Below are 19,526 nucleotides of genomic sequence, written 5' to 3' on the forward strand. Positions count from 1 at the left end.
ATGGATCTTCAAGAAGAAGACTGACGCTGACGGTAATATTACTGTCTACAAAGCTTGACTTGTCGCAAAAGGTTTTCGACAAGTTCAAGGGGTTGACTATGATGAGACCTTCTCACCCGTAGCGATGCTTAAGTCTGTCCGAATCATGTTAGCAATTGCCGCATTTTATGATTATGAAATTTGGCAGATGGATGTCAAAACTGCATTCCTGAATGGATTTCTGGAAGAAGAGTTGTATATGATGCAACCGGAAGGTTTTGTCGATCCAAAGGGAGCTAACAAAGTGTGCAAGCTCCAGCGATCCATTTATGGACTGGTGCAAGCCTCTCGGAGTTGGAATAAACGCTTTGATAGTGTGATCAAAGCATTTGGTTTTATACAGACTTTTGGAGAAGCCTGTATTTACAAGAAAGTGAGTGGGAGCTCTGTAGCATTTCTGATATTATATGTGGATGACATATTACTAATTGGAAATGATATAGAATTTCTGGATAGCATAAAGGGATATTTGAATAAGAGTTTTTCAATGAAAGACCTCGGTGAAGCTGCTTACATATTAGACATAAAGATCTATAGAGATAGATCAAGACGCTTAATTGGACTTTCACAAAGCACATACCTTGACAAGATTTTGAAGAAGTTCAAAATGGATCAAGCAAAGAAAGGGTTCTTGCCTGTGTTACAAGGTGTGAAGTTGAGTCAGACTTAATGCCCGACCACTACAGAAGATAGAGAGAAAATGAAAGATGTTCCCTATGCTTCAGCCATAGGCTCTATCATGTATGCAATGCTGTGTACCAGACTTGATGTGTGCCTTGCTATAAGTTTAGCAGGGAGGTACCAAAGTAATCCAGGAGTGGATCACTGGACAACAGTCAAGAACATCCTGAAGTACCTGAAAAGGACTAAGGATATGTTTCTCGTATATGGAGGTGACAAAGAGCTCATCGTAAACGGTTACGTTGATGCAAGCTTTGACACTGATCCGGACGATTCTAAATCGCAAACCGGATACGTGTTTACATTAAACGGTGGAGCTGTCAGTTGGTGCAGTTCTAAACAAAGCGTCGTGGCGGGATCTACATGTGAAGCGGAGTACATAGCTGCTTCGGGAGCAGCAAACGAAGGAGTCTGGATGAAGGAGTTCATATCCGATCTAGGTGTCATACCTAGTGCATCGGGTCCAATGAAAATCTTTTGTGACAATACTGGTGCAATTGCCTTGGCAAAGGAATCCAGATTTCACAAAAGAACCAAGCACATCAAGAGACGCTTCAATTCCATCCGGGATCTAGTCCAGGTGGGAGACATAGAGATTTGCAAGATACATACGGATCTGAATGTAGCAGACCCGTTGACTAAGCCTCTTCCACGAGCAAAACATGATCATCACCAAGGCTCCATGGGTGTTAGAATCATTACCGTGTAATCTAGATTATTGACTCTAGTGCAAGTGGGAGACTGAAGGAAATATGCCCTAGAGGCAATAATAAAGTTATTATTTATTTCCTCATATATTATGATAAATGTTTATTATTCATGCTAGAATTGTATTAACCAGAAACATAATACATGTGTGAATATATAAACAAACAGAGTGTCACTAGTATGCCTCTACTTGACTAGCTCGTTAATCAAAGATGGTTATGTTTCCTAACCATGAACAAAGAGTTGTTATTTGATTAACGAGGTCACATCATTAGTTGAATGATCTGATTGACATGACCCATTACATTAGCTTAGCACCCGATCGTTTAGTATGTTGCTATTGCTTTCTTCATGACTTATACATGTTCCTATGACTATGAGATTATGCAACTCCCGTTTACCGGAGGAACACTTTGTGTGCTACCAAACGTCACAACGTAACTGGGTTATCATAAAGGTGCTCTACAGGTGTCTCCAAAGGTACTTGTTGGGTTGGCGTATTTCGAGATTAGGATTTGTCACTCCGAATGTCGGAGAGGTATCTCTAGGCCCTCTCGGTAATGCACATCACATAAGCCTTGCAAGCATTACAACTAATGTGTTAGTTGTGAGATAATGTATTACGGAACGAGTAAAGAGACTTGCCGATAACGAGATTGAACTAGGTATTGGATACCGACGATCGAATCTCGGGCAAGTAACATACCGATGACAAAGGGAACAACGTATGTTGTTATGTGGTCTGACCGATAAAGATCTTCGTAGAATATGTAGGAGCCAATATGGGCATCCAGGTCCCGCTATTGGTTATTGACCGGAGACGTATCTCGGTCATGTCTACATTGTTCTCGAACCGTAGGGTCCGCACGCTTAACGTTACGATGACATTTATTATGAGTTTATGTATTTTGATGTACCGAAGGTTTTTCGGAGTCCCGGATGTGATCATGGACATGACGAGGAGTCTCGAAATAGTCGAGACATAAAGATCGATATATTGGACGACTATATTCGGACACCGGAATTGTTCCGGGTGATTTCGGATAAAACCGGAGTGCCGGAGGGGTTACCGGAACCCCCGGGGAAGTAATGGGCCTTATTGGGCCTGAGGGGAGAGAGAGGGCAGCAGCCCAGGAGGTGGCGCCCCCCCCTCATGGGGAGTCCGAATAGGACTAGGAGGGGGGCGCGGCCCCCCTTTCCCTCTCCCTCTCCCTCTCTTTCCTTCCCCCTCCCTATTCCTAGTTGGACTAGGAAAGGGGAGTCCTACTCCCACTAGGAGGAGGACTCCCCCCTCTCCTTGGCGCACCAAGGGCCGGCCGGCCTCCCCCTTGCTCCTTTATATACGGGGGCAGGGGGGCACCCTAGAACACACAAGTTGATCTTCGTGATCGTTCCTTAGCCGTGTGCGGTGCCCCCCTCCACGATATTACACCTCGATCTTATTGTAGCGGTGCTTAGGCGAAGCCCTACGACAGTTGAACATCAAGATCGTCACCACGCCGTCGTGCTGACGGAACTCCTCCCCGAAGCTTTGCTGGATCGGAGCCCGGGGAGCGTCATCGAGCTGAACGTGTGCTAAGAACTCGGAGGTGCCGGAGTAACGGTGCTTGGATCGGTTGGACCGGGAAGACGTACGGCTACTTCCTCTATGCGTCAACGCTTCCGCTTTGGTCTACGAGGGTACGTAGACAACACTCTCCCCTCTCATTGCTATGCATCACCATGATCTTCCGTGTGTGTAGGAATTTTTTTGAAATTACTACGTTCCCCAACACTGCTCTTCTTGAGAGGTGGTGGTGCTGCTATTGTAGCTGGTGCTGCCCTCTTCCTTGACCTAGAAGCTGTCTGTGTTGACTCAGTTGTTGTTGGAGGAGGAGTTGGTGCAGTGCAGAGGCAGCAGGTACCCTTGGTGGCCTTTGTGCAGTTGCAGCCATTGAAGAACCAGCCTCAGAGTAGTTTGCTCTATTTTCCTACACAACAATATTAGTTAGAACTATTTTCCTACAAATGAAAAGAATGTAACAATGCAATGAATGTAACAATGGAATGAATGGACATACCTGGTGCTTGTTCAACCTCATCTGGAACTTAGGTTTCAAAGGGACACCACAATTGTTGATCCTGTGCCCTTGCTTCTTGCAGTTGCTGCATGTCACTATACCAATCCTAGAAGTATCCTTTTTAGCTGGCACCTCAAACATGCCTTTCCTCCTGGCAGTTTTTTTACCTTTCTTTTGTCTAAATACAGGGGGAGAAATATCATCACCAGGTGTATGAGGCCAATGGTCAGGACCTGGCACAGGGAATATTATGTGCTTATATGTTTCACAATACATGGGTTTCTTGAAAAAAGCAGAAACATAGTCTTCAGGGTGTATCTTCACTTTCTGCATTGCAGCAATGGCATGACTGCAGGGGATAGCTGTCATGTCCCACCTCCTACAGTCACAGGTCTCATTGTTCAAATTAACACAATATGTGTTTTCAGAGCTACTTGTGACATGCCATATCCCTGGCCCTGCCATGTATGCTTCACAATATTTAGCCCACTTCTTCCCCTCTTCTAAAATCTCTGAATAAGTAGGTGTGATTTCCCATCTGCATGTCTCTGTCTTCTCTCTGATCTTCTGAAACTTAATCATCAGCTTTGTTCTTATGCCCTCTAACATAGTCCTGATTGGCTTGTTCCTAACATCCAATATCATTCTATTGAAAACCTCACTAAGGTTGTTTATTACCAGGTCTGTTTTGCACACAATGTCCATTTTATACCTAGCCCAGGTATGCTCTGGTATCTGTGACAACCACTGCCAAGCTTCTAAACTTTCTTTTCTCAAATTCTCCATGCCTAAATCATGTCCATGTTTGGTAAAGGAATAGGCAGCCTGATCTAAATGTTTCTTAAGTTCCTCTCCTCTGGAACCAGTAGATTGGAAATTGGCATAAATATGTCTAAGACAAAACCTTTGTGGAGAGTCAGGGAATACATCATCTATTGCATTCAACAATCCCTGTTCAATGTAAGGTAATCTTAAGTGTTACTCATCTACTGAATAACATTTTACTCATGGCAAATGTAAAGGCAAATGTAAAGACTAGGTTCAGAACAATACCTTCTGCCTGTCAGACATAATTGTGTATTTGCCAAACTTATTGCCAGTTCCAATGACTGTTCTCAACTGTGTGAGAAACCATGTCCAACTGTCTGTCTCTTCCTTATCAACAACACCAAAAGCTATTGGGAAGATGTTATTGTTGCCATCCCTCCCTGTAGCTGCCAATATCTGCTGACCAGTGCTTAGCTTGATGAAGCAACCATCCAGACCTGCTAACATGATAACATGAGTGCCTAAGTACATCAATGTTTAAAAAGCATATAAATTTCTGAATACTTACCTATAAATGGCCTGCATCCATTCAGAAAACCCTCCTTGCCTGCAAACAAGCAGTAAAACATATAGTGAAACCTTGGGGTAGGAGCTGGGTTAAGTGGGTCCTCATGTGTTGTTACTATGCACCTACTGCCAGGGTTAGTATCTAGCACACACTGCAGGTAGTCCCTTATTCTGTGATACTGGAGTTTGTGATCTCCTTGCACAACCTCAACTGCTTGCTTCCTTGTCCTATATGCCAAGCTTTTAGGCACATGCACACCAAACTTCTTCTTTGTGTATGACATAATTGTGTCAACACCAGCTCCAGGGTTGGATCTGACTGTATCCTCACAAACCTTAGCAACCCAATTGACTGTCACATTTGTGTTCTCTCCACTTGCTCCACAAGTGTGATCCAGGTTCATCTTCTTGATACTAAAAGTTGCCTCATGAGCTATCTTGGAGGCAACTATGTAAAACTCACAACCATGTTTTCTGTCAGAGCACCAAGCAATAACCCTAGTTGGTTCATTTTTGTGATACTCAAAATTCCTAAGAGTCCTCACATGAAAATTTCTAAGTGCTTCTCTGAACTCAACTACATTTTCAAAGCACAAATGCATTGCAAACTACTCATGTGCATCAGGCCTTGATGGATCATACCATATCCTCTCCTTCTTCTTCTTCTTCCTACTCTTCCTTGCAGATGGCAGCCTTGGTGCATCATCTTCATCACTTATGCCAAAATCATCTGGAAAACAGTACTCATCAGCTTCAGGGACATAATCTTCAAACTTGATGTGCTCAGGCTCACTGTGAGACTTGCTAGTTGGGCCAGGTTTTCTAACTGGCTTAAGATTTTTGGCTGCTTTTGTAGTTACAGCAGGATCCTCTACTACTTCATCTTCAGAAACAACTGGTTCTTTCTCCCAAAACTCAGAAGGTTCTGAGTTAGCTGCACAAAAGTGCTCTACAGTATTAGTGCTAGCCTCATCTTCACCCCTACACCAAGCTTTGTAAGAAATTTTCTCCCCTCTGTAATCACCCCTAAAGAACTCAAAATCTGAAGATGATTTGTCATCTTCAACTTCATCTTCTTCCTCTGGTACATCTTCTTCTTCTTCATCTGCTTCTTCTTCTACATCTTCTTCTTCCACAACTGTTTTCCCTTTGTTAAAATTGTTGCTTTGCTGTGTGTTCATGTAGGGCTCATCAAGGGTTAAACCTGGCAAACTAGCATTAGAGGCAGGGTACAGAACACCTTCTTGTGAAACTCTGTAAACAACAGGATCACCAACATGATCAATGGGGATCTGTTCCTCATCTGCTGGGTTTGGATCAGTAGCTTTTCTGACGCTGATGTTCAGTACCTTATTATCAACAAATAAGTCAAGCATTTCCTCTAATGCCTCCTCACTATCCAGGGCCTCCACACCCTCCAGCCCCTTTCCCTCTTCCTTTACATATGTCAGAAATGCATCCATGCCATAGCCCTCCAACTCAACCAATGCTAATATGGTCAGATAACTGATATCTGAGGAAACTGAATACTTTTTCTCCATATTATCTATTCCTTGGAAATGTAGCCTCAAGTCCCAAATCTCTTCATCTAAGCTGTAGGATTAAATTGACAAACAACCGTTTTTTAAGTCACTGACCATTACTGAACTTTCTTCTAATTACAGTGAATGCACTGACCAAATGAACTAACCAAATGCACTTTCTTCTACACTGACTTAACCAATAAAATACAGTAGCATGCTAAGAACAAACAATTACTATCTCTAGTTCTAATTTGAACTAAAGCACCCAAAATTTTTAACTAAAGGACCCAGACCAGAAACATTCACCAGTGTTTACCTCACTCCACCAAAGGACGACGCCCAATGGTGGCCGCCTGCTGGATCAGCGTGGATGCGCTTCGCCACTGCCCTGGCCGCACGGACTTCCGGATCTGAGCTCGCCGGATCCACAGGAGCCGCGGGCGGTGATGGCTGCTGCGACCGCTGCGCCGGGAAGCTCGAGCTGCCTAGCCATTTGTCCACCTCTGACTGTCCACCGCCCTCTTGGCCGGTGCCGCCTTGGCTCAATAGCTCGCCGCCGACGACATTTGGCTGCGCCGCCGCCATCGCCCACCTAGGTTACTGCGGGGGAGAGGAGGGGGAGTGAGAGAGTGTGTGGCCCGACCGCCTACTTTGGTTCCGACCGGACTGCGTCGGCTAACGACCATTAACTGCCGCGCCGTGAGCGCGCGTGGCCACGTGGGCTGACAGATGGGCCCAATCCATCAGAAAAACGGTTAAATCGCTAGTCACCGCGGGTTTGGGTTTTTTGAAATAGCGGACCGCGCGTTTGGTAGCTTTCTGAGAAAATTTAAAAAGTGGTAGTTTTTTGGAACCCTAACCTGTAAACTAGTAGTTTTATGCTATTTACTCTTATTTTTTAGAAAAGGAGGATGTATCCCCGGCCTCTGCATCTGAACGATGCATGCAGCCATATTATTAATTATTCACAAAGACCATATAAGGTGATACATCAATAAGCATGAAGCCACCATCTTCGCAACATTGTTGCTACTCCTATCCCCTTGATAAAGGCGTGTCGAATGTCCGGGCCTAATACCAAACAAACATCGCACCAAAGCCTAACATTTAAAGTCGGGTGTCCCATCCAAGCCACTAACTGGATTGGGTCCCACACCGGTCTGGCACACTCCCAGTGAGTACCGCACACTGTAAGGGCCGTCACCTCCATCTTCTCTCGGTCCATCCTCAGAGCAGAACTGATGCAACGACATTGCCAGGCCTCTCTACCATCAACGCCATCATGACGTCAGACAGCTTTCTCCTCCTTCGCGAGTCCATCTCCAATACGCGCCAATTGCCGAACCTCCGCGGCGCCATGCCGCCGGGTTCCGCCGTCGTCCTTGCGGTAGATGTAACACCGCTCCTCCTCTTGTCCCCTCCAGCCAGCACGTGCTCCAAAACGATGCCCCCAGGAGGGACAACGGTATCGAAGGTGTCATCATCGTCCGATCTGGTAGACCCGGATCTAGGGTTTCTCCCGGAGCATCACGAGTGGGGCACCATGACCTACAACAACGATGCGTCAAGAAGGGAAGGACATCATAGACACCGCCATCGTCCGCCATGACCGTATCGGCGCGATTTTCACCGGAAATCACGCCCCCCCGGTCTCGCAGCTGAGTGAAACCAAATGGAGCTTCGCCGTGACCAAAGCCGCCGTCGGCGCGCCAGCAGGTAGCCTCTAGCCGCCCATCACCGGTCCTCCACGCGCCACCGGTTGCCACGCCAGGGCGGATCTGGACGGGACGCCAGATCCATGGATTCCGTCGCCCATCTCCAGGCATAGACTCCACCGAGGGGAACATCTCCAGGCATCCATGGCCTTGTCTAACGCAAAAAGGACATCGAGTACACCTGAAGAGGTAGGCTTTTAAGAACATGTGCATGCTTAAATGGATGCTGGGTTGATCAGAACGATTGGGAGTTGGGCGGTGGGGGGTTGGGAGTTGGGAGGTGATTCTTGCTGTATGCTGGGCCATGCGCCTGACACAAAAAGGACAACCAACAATGTCTATAGGCCAGATCTGATTTGATTCGAGCAGTGGTACTTTTATTTGGCGCTTGTACTATTACGACTAGTGGTGCTTTTCCACACTTCCTAGATTTATTTGGCACACTTCGAATACTTTCAGGACCTCTTTGGACTGAAGTATTTTCATGGGAATTGTGGAGGCTTTGAATCCTAATAATTTTTCCCTATGGAATACTCATTTGGGTCATGGGATTGAGCCTACAAATTCCTATGGAATTTATTCATATGTCGTCATTCAGTAGGAATTCTAACATGAGCTTAGACCGCTCTTTATTTTTCCTTAGAGAAGCCGAATGCACGTTCACTCTATCTCTCTCTACTCTCTCGCCTCAGTCCTCTAGAAATCACTTGTTTCTTTCTTATCCATCATCCAAAGTCACTCGTTGCAGGATTCATGTGTTTTGAAATTCTATAGGATTCAACAGTATGTGACATTTGAATCCCGCGTTTAACCTAGTTTTACATTTTGTATTCCTGCAATCCAAAGAAGCCCTTAGTACCTACCTTCTATACATTTTATCATGTCGAATCATGAAATATAATATGACATATAAGTAAATATACACACCCACGTTCTTATTTGTGTAAGGACGTGAACATGGCATGTCACCGTCGTAGGTTTGCTTCGTACAACACAACATGACATGTATGCAAGAGAGAATGCACATCAAGGATTTTGCAAAACAAAATGTGTAGCAATGACATCAACAGTTTAAATGTTATTCGAAACAACAAAACCTTTAGTCCAAACAAGTTGGGGTAGGCTAGAGGTGAAACCCATAACATCTCGGGATCAACTCATGGTTCTGACATATGGATAGCAAGCTTCCATGCACCCCTGTCCAATTTAAATGTTATATGAAAACTTAAGAAAAAATTAACTCACAAACCATTAATATTGTTTACAATTTTTTATGGTTGACTTTTTCTGGATGAGAGCTTCAATACTAGATTCCATATAGGTATATTCTGACTTAAAACATTTTTTGCCATAAAAGTTACTACCAACTATTCATGAAATAATCATTTTATTGATACAAAAGTTACCACGTGCCAATCTGCTACGTAAATTCTAGTGACTATAGATTACTATGTGGTAAGAAACAAAGTAAAAGAAATTGTCCAAACATAAGTCACCATTTGACCTTTTTGTAATTTGCCATTGTATTGACGCTAAAATTACTATATGGTAACAACCTACCACAGAGATAGGATAGTAATTAGCATATTATCACGTGGTAGTTTTTTCTCCGAAAATAGTTTGTCAAAACATATGCATGAGAAACATAGTTTGAAAGTCCTCGATGATACAAAGCCAATAGTGAAAATGGATTTTGAATGAGACATAGTTTGATCTATAAAACATTTGTTATGCAAGAAATCAACTTGAATACACATACGTCACACAGTTTCCTTTTTATATGTGCATGTAGCATGATTGATCTTCTTATGCAATAACTGTAGTTGAAAGGGGCATCTGATTGATCAATGCTTCAAACGCGTGACAACAACACTACGACACACACAATGTAAATAAATAGCGGAGATTGCACTCTCTGCATGTGAACACCATAGTTGAAAGGGACGTCTAACCAATCAAGCTTTGAATGCATGACAATGACGCCACACAATGAAAATGAACGGTGGGGAGAGAGCCCCTAGAAAAATTCCTTATATTTATCATAGTTTAATAGAAACGAGAGGTAAGCATTATCCCACATGCATATTTGTTGAATACAAGCATGTTTTTTTTTATAATTCTTTTAGCTTAATAAGGAGTTCTTCTTGTCGTCTTGGCAATGTCTATAGGCCAGGTCTGATTTGATTGGGACATGAACAATATTGAATCACTTATATACTATTAGGATTAGTGGTGCTTTTTCCGCAAAAAGAGAACTAGTGGTGCTTTTCCACAATTCCTAGCTCAGTAGCACGCGACACATGTATGCATGAGAGAATGTATAACTATGGTATCAACAATTTTTAGTTGTGTTCAAATTGTTTTAACTAGCAAACTATCAATCCGATTTATAATCATTTTATGGTTAGCTTCCTCCCAATGAGAGCTTCGATACTAGATCCCATATGGATACAATCTTATTATAAACATTTATCATCATAAAAATTGCCACCAATAGTTCATGAAGTGATCATTGTATTGGTACACAAGTTATCACGTGCCAATCAGCTATGAAAATGATAGTGACTAGAGGTTACTGTGTGGTAACAAGATAGTAAACAAAAAGTTTGTCCAAAAATAAGTTGCCATGTGACTTTTTTTAATTTGCACTGTATTAATGATAAAAATTACTATATGGTAACAACTCGTTACAAAGATAGGATGGCAATTTGCATATTATCGTGTGGTAGTTTTTTCTTTCTGAAAACAGTTTGCCAAAATGCATGTAAGAGAGATATATTTTGAAAGCCCTTGATTATACAAAGCTAGCAGTGGAAATTGATTATGAACGAGAAAAATAGTTTGAGGAATAAATATTTGTTATTCGAGAAATCAACTTGAATACATAAATGCCACTCGATTTCCTATTTTTTTAATGTACACCCAGCAATTTTTATGTGTTTTACTATGAGTGTAGCATGGCTGCGCTTCTGATACAGATACTGTAATTTTCTCATCAAGGTTGGATAGCTTACCCTATGCAGAGGACCGACGGAGGTTATCCTCATTTTCAAAAAGTTGTGTTGAAAGAGACATCTAACGAATCGATGCTTCAAACGCATGACAACAACACCACACAACGTAAACAAACAGTGATGAATACACTCTTCACATGTGAAGAGTACGGTTGAGAGGAGCATCTAACCAATCAATACTTTGAATGCATGACAATGACACCACACAATAAAAATAGATGGTGGAGGGAGCGTCCTTCCAAGATTCCTTACATTTTTCGTAGTTATTTTGGTTGGTACATTTTTCGTAGTTTGATAGTATAGTGGAATAAAATAGGACCGATAGGTAAGCATACGCCCATGTGCAGATTTGTTTAATACAAACATGATTTGTTTGGAATTTGTTTAGCTTGACAAAGAGGGATTATTGACTTGAGATGACTAGGTTTCTTTAGTGCCAAATAAAAAGACCAGCTGGCTCTCCACCGTACCTCTGCTTCAGTTCTCGCTCCCGCATCCCCGCTCAGCGCTCACCCTCCAGTCTCCACCACGCCGCCACCTCCGGCCACCGCGGATCCTCCTCTAGCCAGCCCCTTTAGGCGCGCAAGCCGCCGCGTCGTTCTCTCCTCCGGACTCCAGGTCTCCGGGTCGCTGCCATCGGTGCATTTACCTCGCCCAGATCCGTCCGGCGATTCGTCCGTTCCACTCCCCCGACCTCGCTGACGGCGGCGGCGACACGGAGGTGGGTTGCGCTGGGTGGAGATTAATGATTTAGGCACCTCCGCTGCATCGTGGTTTCACCATTTCGTGTCCGGCAGATTGATCCAGTTCAGGCATCGATAGCTGCTGCATTGTGGTCGTTTCAGTTTTAGGCATCTGTTTCTGTCAGTATGTCATCTGAACCTGATTCATTCTAGGTATCGTTGCCTGCTGCGTTTGTGGTTTCAGCCTCCAGCATGATGCATTTTATTTGGTCGAAGCACTGATTGCTTCACTGATTCGCTGCAGGGCGGTCGTGGGGAAAACAGGATCAATTGCCTCAACACACCCTGCAAGAGAAGGCTCTCTGATCCTGATCCATCCGCTCAACGCCCGTCAGCTAGCTCAGAGAAGGAGTACAGAGGAAGCTTTACCGATCGGTACTCATGGAGTCCACTGCACTGAGCATCGGCAAGTCCGTGGTGAATGAGGCGCTTCGCTACGCGACATCTGCCGTCGCCGAGGAGGTGGCTCTGCAGCTTGGAGTCCGACGTGACAAGGCCTTCGTCACGGATGAGCTGGAGATGATGCAGTCTTTCCTGATGGAGGCGCACGAGGAGCGAGACGAGCACAGCAAGGTGGTTAGAACCTGGGTGAAACAGGTTCGCGATGTCGCCTATGACGTCGAGGATGGCCTCCAGGATTTTGCCGTCCGTCTGCAGAAGCAGTCCTGGTGGCGTATCCCCCGCACGCTCCTCGACCGTCGCCATGTCGCCATGCAGATGAAGGAGCTGCGAGCCAAGGTCGAGGACGTGAGCCAAAGGAATGTGCGCTACCGCCTCATCGACGACAGCTCTAAACTCACTAAAGCTTCCGACTACTCAACCACTGCTGCTGCTGCTGCCATGTTTGGTGTTGATGAAGCAAGAAGGCGTGCTATGAATCAACATCAATCTGGATCAAGGTTGGATCTTGTCCAGCTCATCATCAACAACACAAAAAGAATGGGCTCAGGCCAAATTGGAGTGATTGGAGTGTGGGGAACAAGTGGCACCGTTGGGCATACCTCCATCATCTCAGAAGCCTATGAGAATGAAAATGTGAAACTCAACTTCCCGTGCCGAGCGTGGGTCAGAGTGACACGCCCTTTTCACCGAAAAGAATTTCTCCAGAGTATAATTGAACAGTTTCAAGCAACCACCGTAGGGGTGGTTGATTTTCTGCTGGAGCCGGAGGTGGAGAAAGCGAGGCATGAGTTGGCTCATGAGTACATTGGATATGTCAACAAGAAGAGGTACCTGATCGTGCTCACCGAACTATCCACCATCGAAGAATGGCACAAGATCAAAACGTGCTTCCCAGAAAACAAACTGGGCAGCCGGATCGTTGTGTCCACAGAGCATGTTGAAGTTGCGAGCCTATGCCCAGGCCAGGAAAGTACTGTATCAGATCTCAAGCAATTATCTGCTGAACAGACCATCTATGCTTTTTACCAGCAGGTAACACAACTTTTTTTTGTTATCCATCTAGTTAGAAATCTGGAGGTTTTTTTTTTAATATCGCCCAAACTATGAACCCTTAAATCAGCTTAAATGCAGTATATAGTTGCCAGGGAGCATGTTCTCTGCAGGCTTAGATTAATATGTGTGTTTGTACAAGGCCGTTAAGGGAAAATTCCTGGTGCAGTCCCTCCCGTTCCACCAAGAAGAGAATAATCCCCTAGGCATGGAAGGAATCGCACTCCTTGGATTTTCTTTGACAGAAAATAGTTAGGACTCTACTCCATGTATTTATATATTTTTGCTTTTTGTAATATATACAGAGAAGAGAAAGACAAAAAGACCAACTCTACATAAAAAAATTGAAAATTTACAAGAAACCGTCAACCTAAGAAAGTAAGTTGATATACGCTTTCCTAGACTCCTCGGATTCCTTGTCGATTATATATATTTAAAAAGGCTAATATTTCTTGCGGATATGCTTCCTCTGCCCAGATCCCTAGTAGCAATAACTGCTGTCCTGTGGAGAGGTTATTTCTGCCGTCCTGTGTAAAGAAACAAAGCCTCCCTGCCACCCGCTGGAGCTTCACGGCAAGGATGCTAGGAGTCGTGCACTAAAGTGGTGAAAACAGGGATATTTCGTCCCAGATAGAAGCATTATGCCACAACTGTTAGAATTGAAACTACAAGGATTTGCTGCAATGCTTTGGTCAAGCAATCGTCCAAGATTTTGCTAGTGTTGTAGGTGGTCATAGTAGCGGAGCTGGAATTCAGACATGGGGACGGTGAACACTGAAGAAACGGGCATTAGTGCCTGCCTTCTATGCAAGGTTTACGAGTCGACAAGTCATTCCAAGGTTGAGACTCATAGACTAAGCGTAACTAATCGACACTAGTCGACACTAAAGTTGCGACTCATAGAATAGACGGCACTGAAGTGTAGTCGGCCCTGGAGTTGAGACTCATAGACTAGTCCTTGGACTCATAATCTATGCTTCTATGTAACTAAGGACTTAATAGTTAGTAGCGCATAAGTACAAGTAAATATTTAGAGCATAAATACTGGCACTGCTGATTCATGAATAATTTGTGTTTGGCTTCTTTTCCACATTTAGAGCATAAGTTCAATAAGTTTATGTTCTCTTGTAGTACTTGTGAACTTTTTATGTGATTCATGAATAATTTGTGTTTGGCTTCTTTTCCACATTTTTAATTCTGGACCGCTTGACAAGGAGGTCTCAATTTTCTTTTGACTTATATATACATGCCATTCGAGCTTGATTGACTACTTTTGGTTCATTGCGCCATTAACATTGTTGTGTAGCAACAGGACATGGACTGAACTTATTTTGGTAGTATTTATTTTTGGAGTGATCATTAAAAAATTATCTAACTGTTTTTTTTGCTTCGTTTAGAGTTCTCAAGATGCTACATATTCATCAAAATCAGTGCCTAGCTCAATGTTACCCTACAGTGCTAAGAATGAGATACATGAAGACCAATCTAATATTGGTGTTGCTGGAAAGATGATGGTGCAAGAGAGTCTCACACGTACAAACACAATGGCAGGTGTTCTAGAGGAATTTCAGCTTATTGGACGTGAGAAAGAAAAATATGATATTATTGAACTAATTAGAGAACAAGCTAGCACCCATCAATTTCAGGTGATTGCAGTGTGGGGAATGGGTGGTCTTGGAAAAACCACTCTGATAAAAGATGTTTACCAAAGACAAGAGGTCACTAACATGTTTGACAAATATGCTTTCGTCCCAGTCTTGCGGCCTTTCAAACTTGAGGAGCTCCTTAGGACCTTGGCATTGCAACTAGATGCAAGCAAGGGTGCCAAGGAATTTGTTGGTGACACTGCAGAAAATATTGGTTTAATGGGAGTTGCAGACTTGACTGAAGTGTTGGGCAGGCATATAGAAGGAAAGAGCTGCTTGATTGTTCTTGATGACCTCTCATCTACCACGGAATGGGATAAAATATTGGAAAATTTAGTTGTGAAGAATGATCTTAGCGTGGTCATTGTGATCACCACAAGGCGGGAGGATATTGCTAAGCATTGTTGCAAGAAACCAATGTGTGTACGCTTGCTCGACGGTCTTCAAGAAAAGGATGCATGTAACCTCTTCACGAAAAAGGTACTAAAAGAGTATAAATCATATCATTCAGTTTATATGAAATCAGGATTTAATGTTGAAGGCTTATTTCGGATTAGTAAATTGTAAGCACAACACACTACCAATCCTTTTTTGCGAAAACATAAGATTAGGCCTCCATGACTAATGTTGTAGGGTCATACTGTAGCAATGATAGTTTCAGCAATTAAAGCAACCGATTGCATCGCCCATTGCCTGGTTAGGCCATGTTAGGATTAGCAATAAGCCGTTAATATTCCATGACTTCACCATTTCTCTTATCGAATTATATGTGCCAGAAAGAATCATGTAGCTTAACTGAGTGTCTTTTCCATGATATTTTTTCCAAATTGTTGAAAACTACAGGTGTTCTGTTCCAAATGGTAATAGATAAGTTTCTCTTAGTTTTCCTATTTTCTAAACTTAGCAAATTCACAAATTCTAGTTTTCAAACATTACCAAAAAAAATTCTACATGCAAAGAATGGCTAGTAACATGTTCATGTAAACTTTGGTACAAAATATCAGTTTGAGAGACATGCACAGTAAGTTGTACATGCAGTCCATTGTACAGCAACAGATTGATTTCCTATTTCATACAACAATAGAAGAAATATTTCTTCCGGCCTGAAGCTTATTACCATGTCACTACAAAAAGAGTAGCAAAACAAAAGAACATTTTTACATAGCCTACCATATATATGCTCCCACCCAAACCGGTGTAGACTAGTTAATAAATAAACTAGGGCGGCTAGTTTGCATGTACCTGATTCATTTAATTTAATTATAGAGTAGTAAAAGATTATTGTATGTTGCACAATTGCAGGTATTTAAGAATAAGACCACAGATTTGGCTAAGCACTATCCTGAGTTGGTTGCACCAGCAAAACAGATCCTAAAGAAGTGTGATGGGTTTCCCCTTGCGATAGTTACCATAGGTGGTTTCCTGGCAGACCAGCCAAAAAAAACTGTTACAGAGTGGAGGAAACTGAATGAGCATATCAATGTTGAGCTGGAGATGAATCCAAAGTTTGAGGCCATGAAAACAGTCCTTATGAAAAATTATGATGGCCTACCCTATTACCTTAAGTCTTGTTTTTTGTACTTCTCCATCTTCCCTGAAGACCGCAATGTTAGCCGGCGACGTTTGGTTTACCGATGGATCGCGGAAGGTTATGCATGAGACTTACCCATAGGGAACAGATACTTCATGGAACTCATAGAGAGAAGCATGATATTACCAACTCAGCAAATAGTTTGTAGCATACAAGGCTTTGACTCCTGCCAGCTACACGATCTAATCCGTGATACCAGCATTGAGAAGTCAATGGAGGAAAATCTTGTTGTCAGGCTGGAGGAAGGGTGCAGCTTGAACCCCCGTGGCGCAGTGCGTCACCTTGCCATAAGCAGCAACTGGGAGGGAGACGAGCATGAGTTGAAGAGCACAGTGGAGTTGTCCCGTATATGATCATTAACAGTGTTTGGCAAGTGGAGGTCATTCTACATTTCTGCCAAGATGAGGTTTCTCCGGGTGCTGGACCTGGAAGGAACAGGTGGGTTAAAAGATCACCACCTTAAGCACATTAGGGAGCTTCTTCATCTCAAATACCTCTCCCTAAGAGGATGTTGCAATATCTATAACCTCCCAGATTCGGTGGGTAATCTGAGACAACTCGGGACACTAGACATCAAAGAGACGGGTATAGCTATGCTGCCCAAAACCACCATCAAGCTAATTAAGCTGTGTTATCTCAATGCTGGTAGCAATTACACAGGGGGGGAAGAGAAAGATTGTCTTACAAAGTTTCTAGAAATTTTGGAGTTGCAATGAGAGTTATGTCCATCTTGTTGCTTATGTGAGCAGTTAGACATGGATGACTTCAGCAGGCATGATATTTGCACTATTGGTTGCTGCATAATGTTCCCTAATATCATTAGGGGTCTAGATGAGTATGGTGTTAAGGTGCCAAGAGGGACCAGGAAACTGAAAGCCCTGCGTACACTGCGGTATGTGCACCTAGCCTGGGGAAAATACCATTATCAAAGAGATAAAAGGCCTCACCAGCCTGCGGAAGCTAGGAGTGGTCGGAATCAACAAGATAAATGGTCCGGAGTTCTGTTCAGCCATTTCCAATCTTAGACTCCTTGAATCGTTGTCAGTGCGGTCAGGTGATAGCTTAACTGGTTGTTTGGATGCCATATCCACAGCTCCAGAAAACCTCCAGAGCGTCAAGCTGTCCGGTAGCCTGGAAGAATTGCCAAAATGGATTATGGGGCTCCAGAGTTTGTCGGCCTATCATGCAACCGTGCAGCAATGCAGGCCCTTGAGAACCTGCCAAACCTATCAATTCTGGGTTTATGGGAGAGACAGTTTAAGATGGATGTACTCCATTTCCAGGGTGGCGTTTTCAGAAGGCTCACGGTGCTTGATCTTTTCTATAAAAGGATGGAAATTAAATTAGTGGATTTTGAGAAAGAGTCAGTGCCCAATCTTGAGATGCTGACCCTTAGGCTGACTGATACTGAAACTGCCTTCTCTGGGCTAGAATTTCTGCAAAGCATCAAGGAAGTGCGTCTCTATGTTAATTTTACCTTCATTTCGATTCCCCGAGAAAATATGACATTCAAAGAAAGGGAGAAAGAAGCAGAAAAGAAGACAAAAACCGTGAAAGACAAAGTCAGGGAGGACTTGCGGATCCAGCTTGACAGGAACAAGAACCGGCCCGTCCTAAAGGTGGAATGAGCTTAGAAACATGGGGCAACTAACTTCTGTCCAGAATATCCTGACTGAGAGGCTGCCATGCCATGCCATGCCGTTGGAGAATCTATCCTTTATCTACTCTTTTGTTTTATATCTTGCACTCCTCGTTTTATTGTAATATAATGTGTTGAAATAAAGCACACGCATCTGTTCTGCTTCTGCAGCTGTTAGTGATGGTATTCCTTTTTTCTGCTTTGGGTGTCTCTTTGATTTTCTGAAGAATGAATGGCCACTGCAATATATGATGCTCTGTAACCGTATTTTCTCCTGGGCTGCTTAATAAGGGTGTGGTGATATCTTAGGCGATTGTAAAACTATCTGAATTAGATGCATATAAAATTCGTCAGTACTCTGCTGTACTATGTTGCATCATATGCTACGCTTGTCACCAATTTCTTTTGCAATTGGTGATTATGCCAATTCTGCTTTGGGGCTCTGCTTTGATTTGGTGGAGATTGAATCGGCTCTGCAATATAAGGTGCTCTGTATCTGTATGTATGTTCCGGCCCGCGATGTGCACCCATCGTTGGGCTGTTGCAATAAGGTGCTGGTAATACCTTTGGCAATTGTAAAATGCTTGGATTGGATGGGGAAAACTTGTCATTACTTTGCATCATACGCGATTGCTTGTTTACAACTCTTCTCTTCTGTCCTTGGTGATCATCATGATCTCGAAGGGTCAGGCCATCTACGTAGTCAGGCAGCAACTATAGTCCATGCGAAACAGTTTAGTTGCCTTACTAGTACATCTCTGCTGCGTCTCGCTGATTGCCTGGAGTGGGACTATAATTGGCCCAGCCTAGTAGAGGAGTAATAGTTAATTCCTTCGTTACGTTTGTTTCATTGCTTTGTTTTTTTATTTTCCTAATAATTTTATTTACATTTCTGAAATGAAAAATCATTTGTTTGCCCAAAATTTTAAAATGTTAGTACCATTATAGAGTAATTTTGACATTTAAAAATGTTCACACATGTAACATTTTGTTTGTAACATTTTTTATAACGTTCATGAAAATGTAAATTTTAGTTAACATAGTTTAAAAAGACAAAAAATCACACAATAAATAAAAAACAAATAACCATCGTTATTTTTATTACGAAGGGGTATGTATCAAATCATCGCTTAATGGTGTACCCAAGCAAAAGTGTTACCGGTATTTTTGTACTTCCTCCGTTTCATAATGTAGTGCATATACATATTCTAGAAAAGTCAAATTGTACAAACTTTGACCAAGTTTGTAGGAAAACTATTTAGATCTTTAAAATCAAATTTATACAAAATGAAAATATGGCTTATGATGTATCTAATGAGATGTATTTAGTATTATAGATGTATATATTTGTCTTCATGATGAGACAATATGAAACTATTC

At 42.9% G+C, this 19,526-nt stretch overlaps 1 protein-coding gene and 1 pseudogene across 1 annotated transcript; one reads left to right on the top strand and one right to left on the bottom strand.

The window, feature by feature from the left end:
- Positions 1–3,230: 3,230 nt before the first annotated feature.
- Positions 3,231–5,227, bottom strand: LOC147967016 (uncharacterized). Its single transcript, XM_087531014.1, has 6 exons — positions 4,951–5,227; positions 4,825–4,863; positions 4,542–4,777; positions 4,393–4,439; positions 3,489–3,867; positions 3,231–3,398 (listed from the first exon to the last, which is right to left on the bottom strand). The coding sequence occupies exons 1-6, from the start codon at positions 5,225–5,227 to the stop codon at positions 3,231–3,233; spliced, it is 1,146 nt and encodes a 381-aa protein (XP_087387140.1).
- Positions 5,228–12,199: 6,972 nt separating this feature from the next.
- Positions 12,200–18,135, top strand: LOC147967017 (disease resistance protein Pik-2-like; annotated as a pseudogene).
- The last annotated feature ends 1,391 nt before the right edge of the window (positions 18,136–19,526 follow it).

Source organism: Triticum urartu, chromosome 6A (assembly GCF_056163025.1).
Source record: "Triticum urartu cultivar PI428250 chromosome 6A, HENAU_Tu73, whole genome shotgun sequence".
Classification (NCBI taxonomy): Eukaryota; Viridiplantae; Streptophyta; class Magnoliopsida; order Poales; family Poaceae; genus Triticum; species Triticum urartu.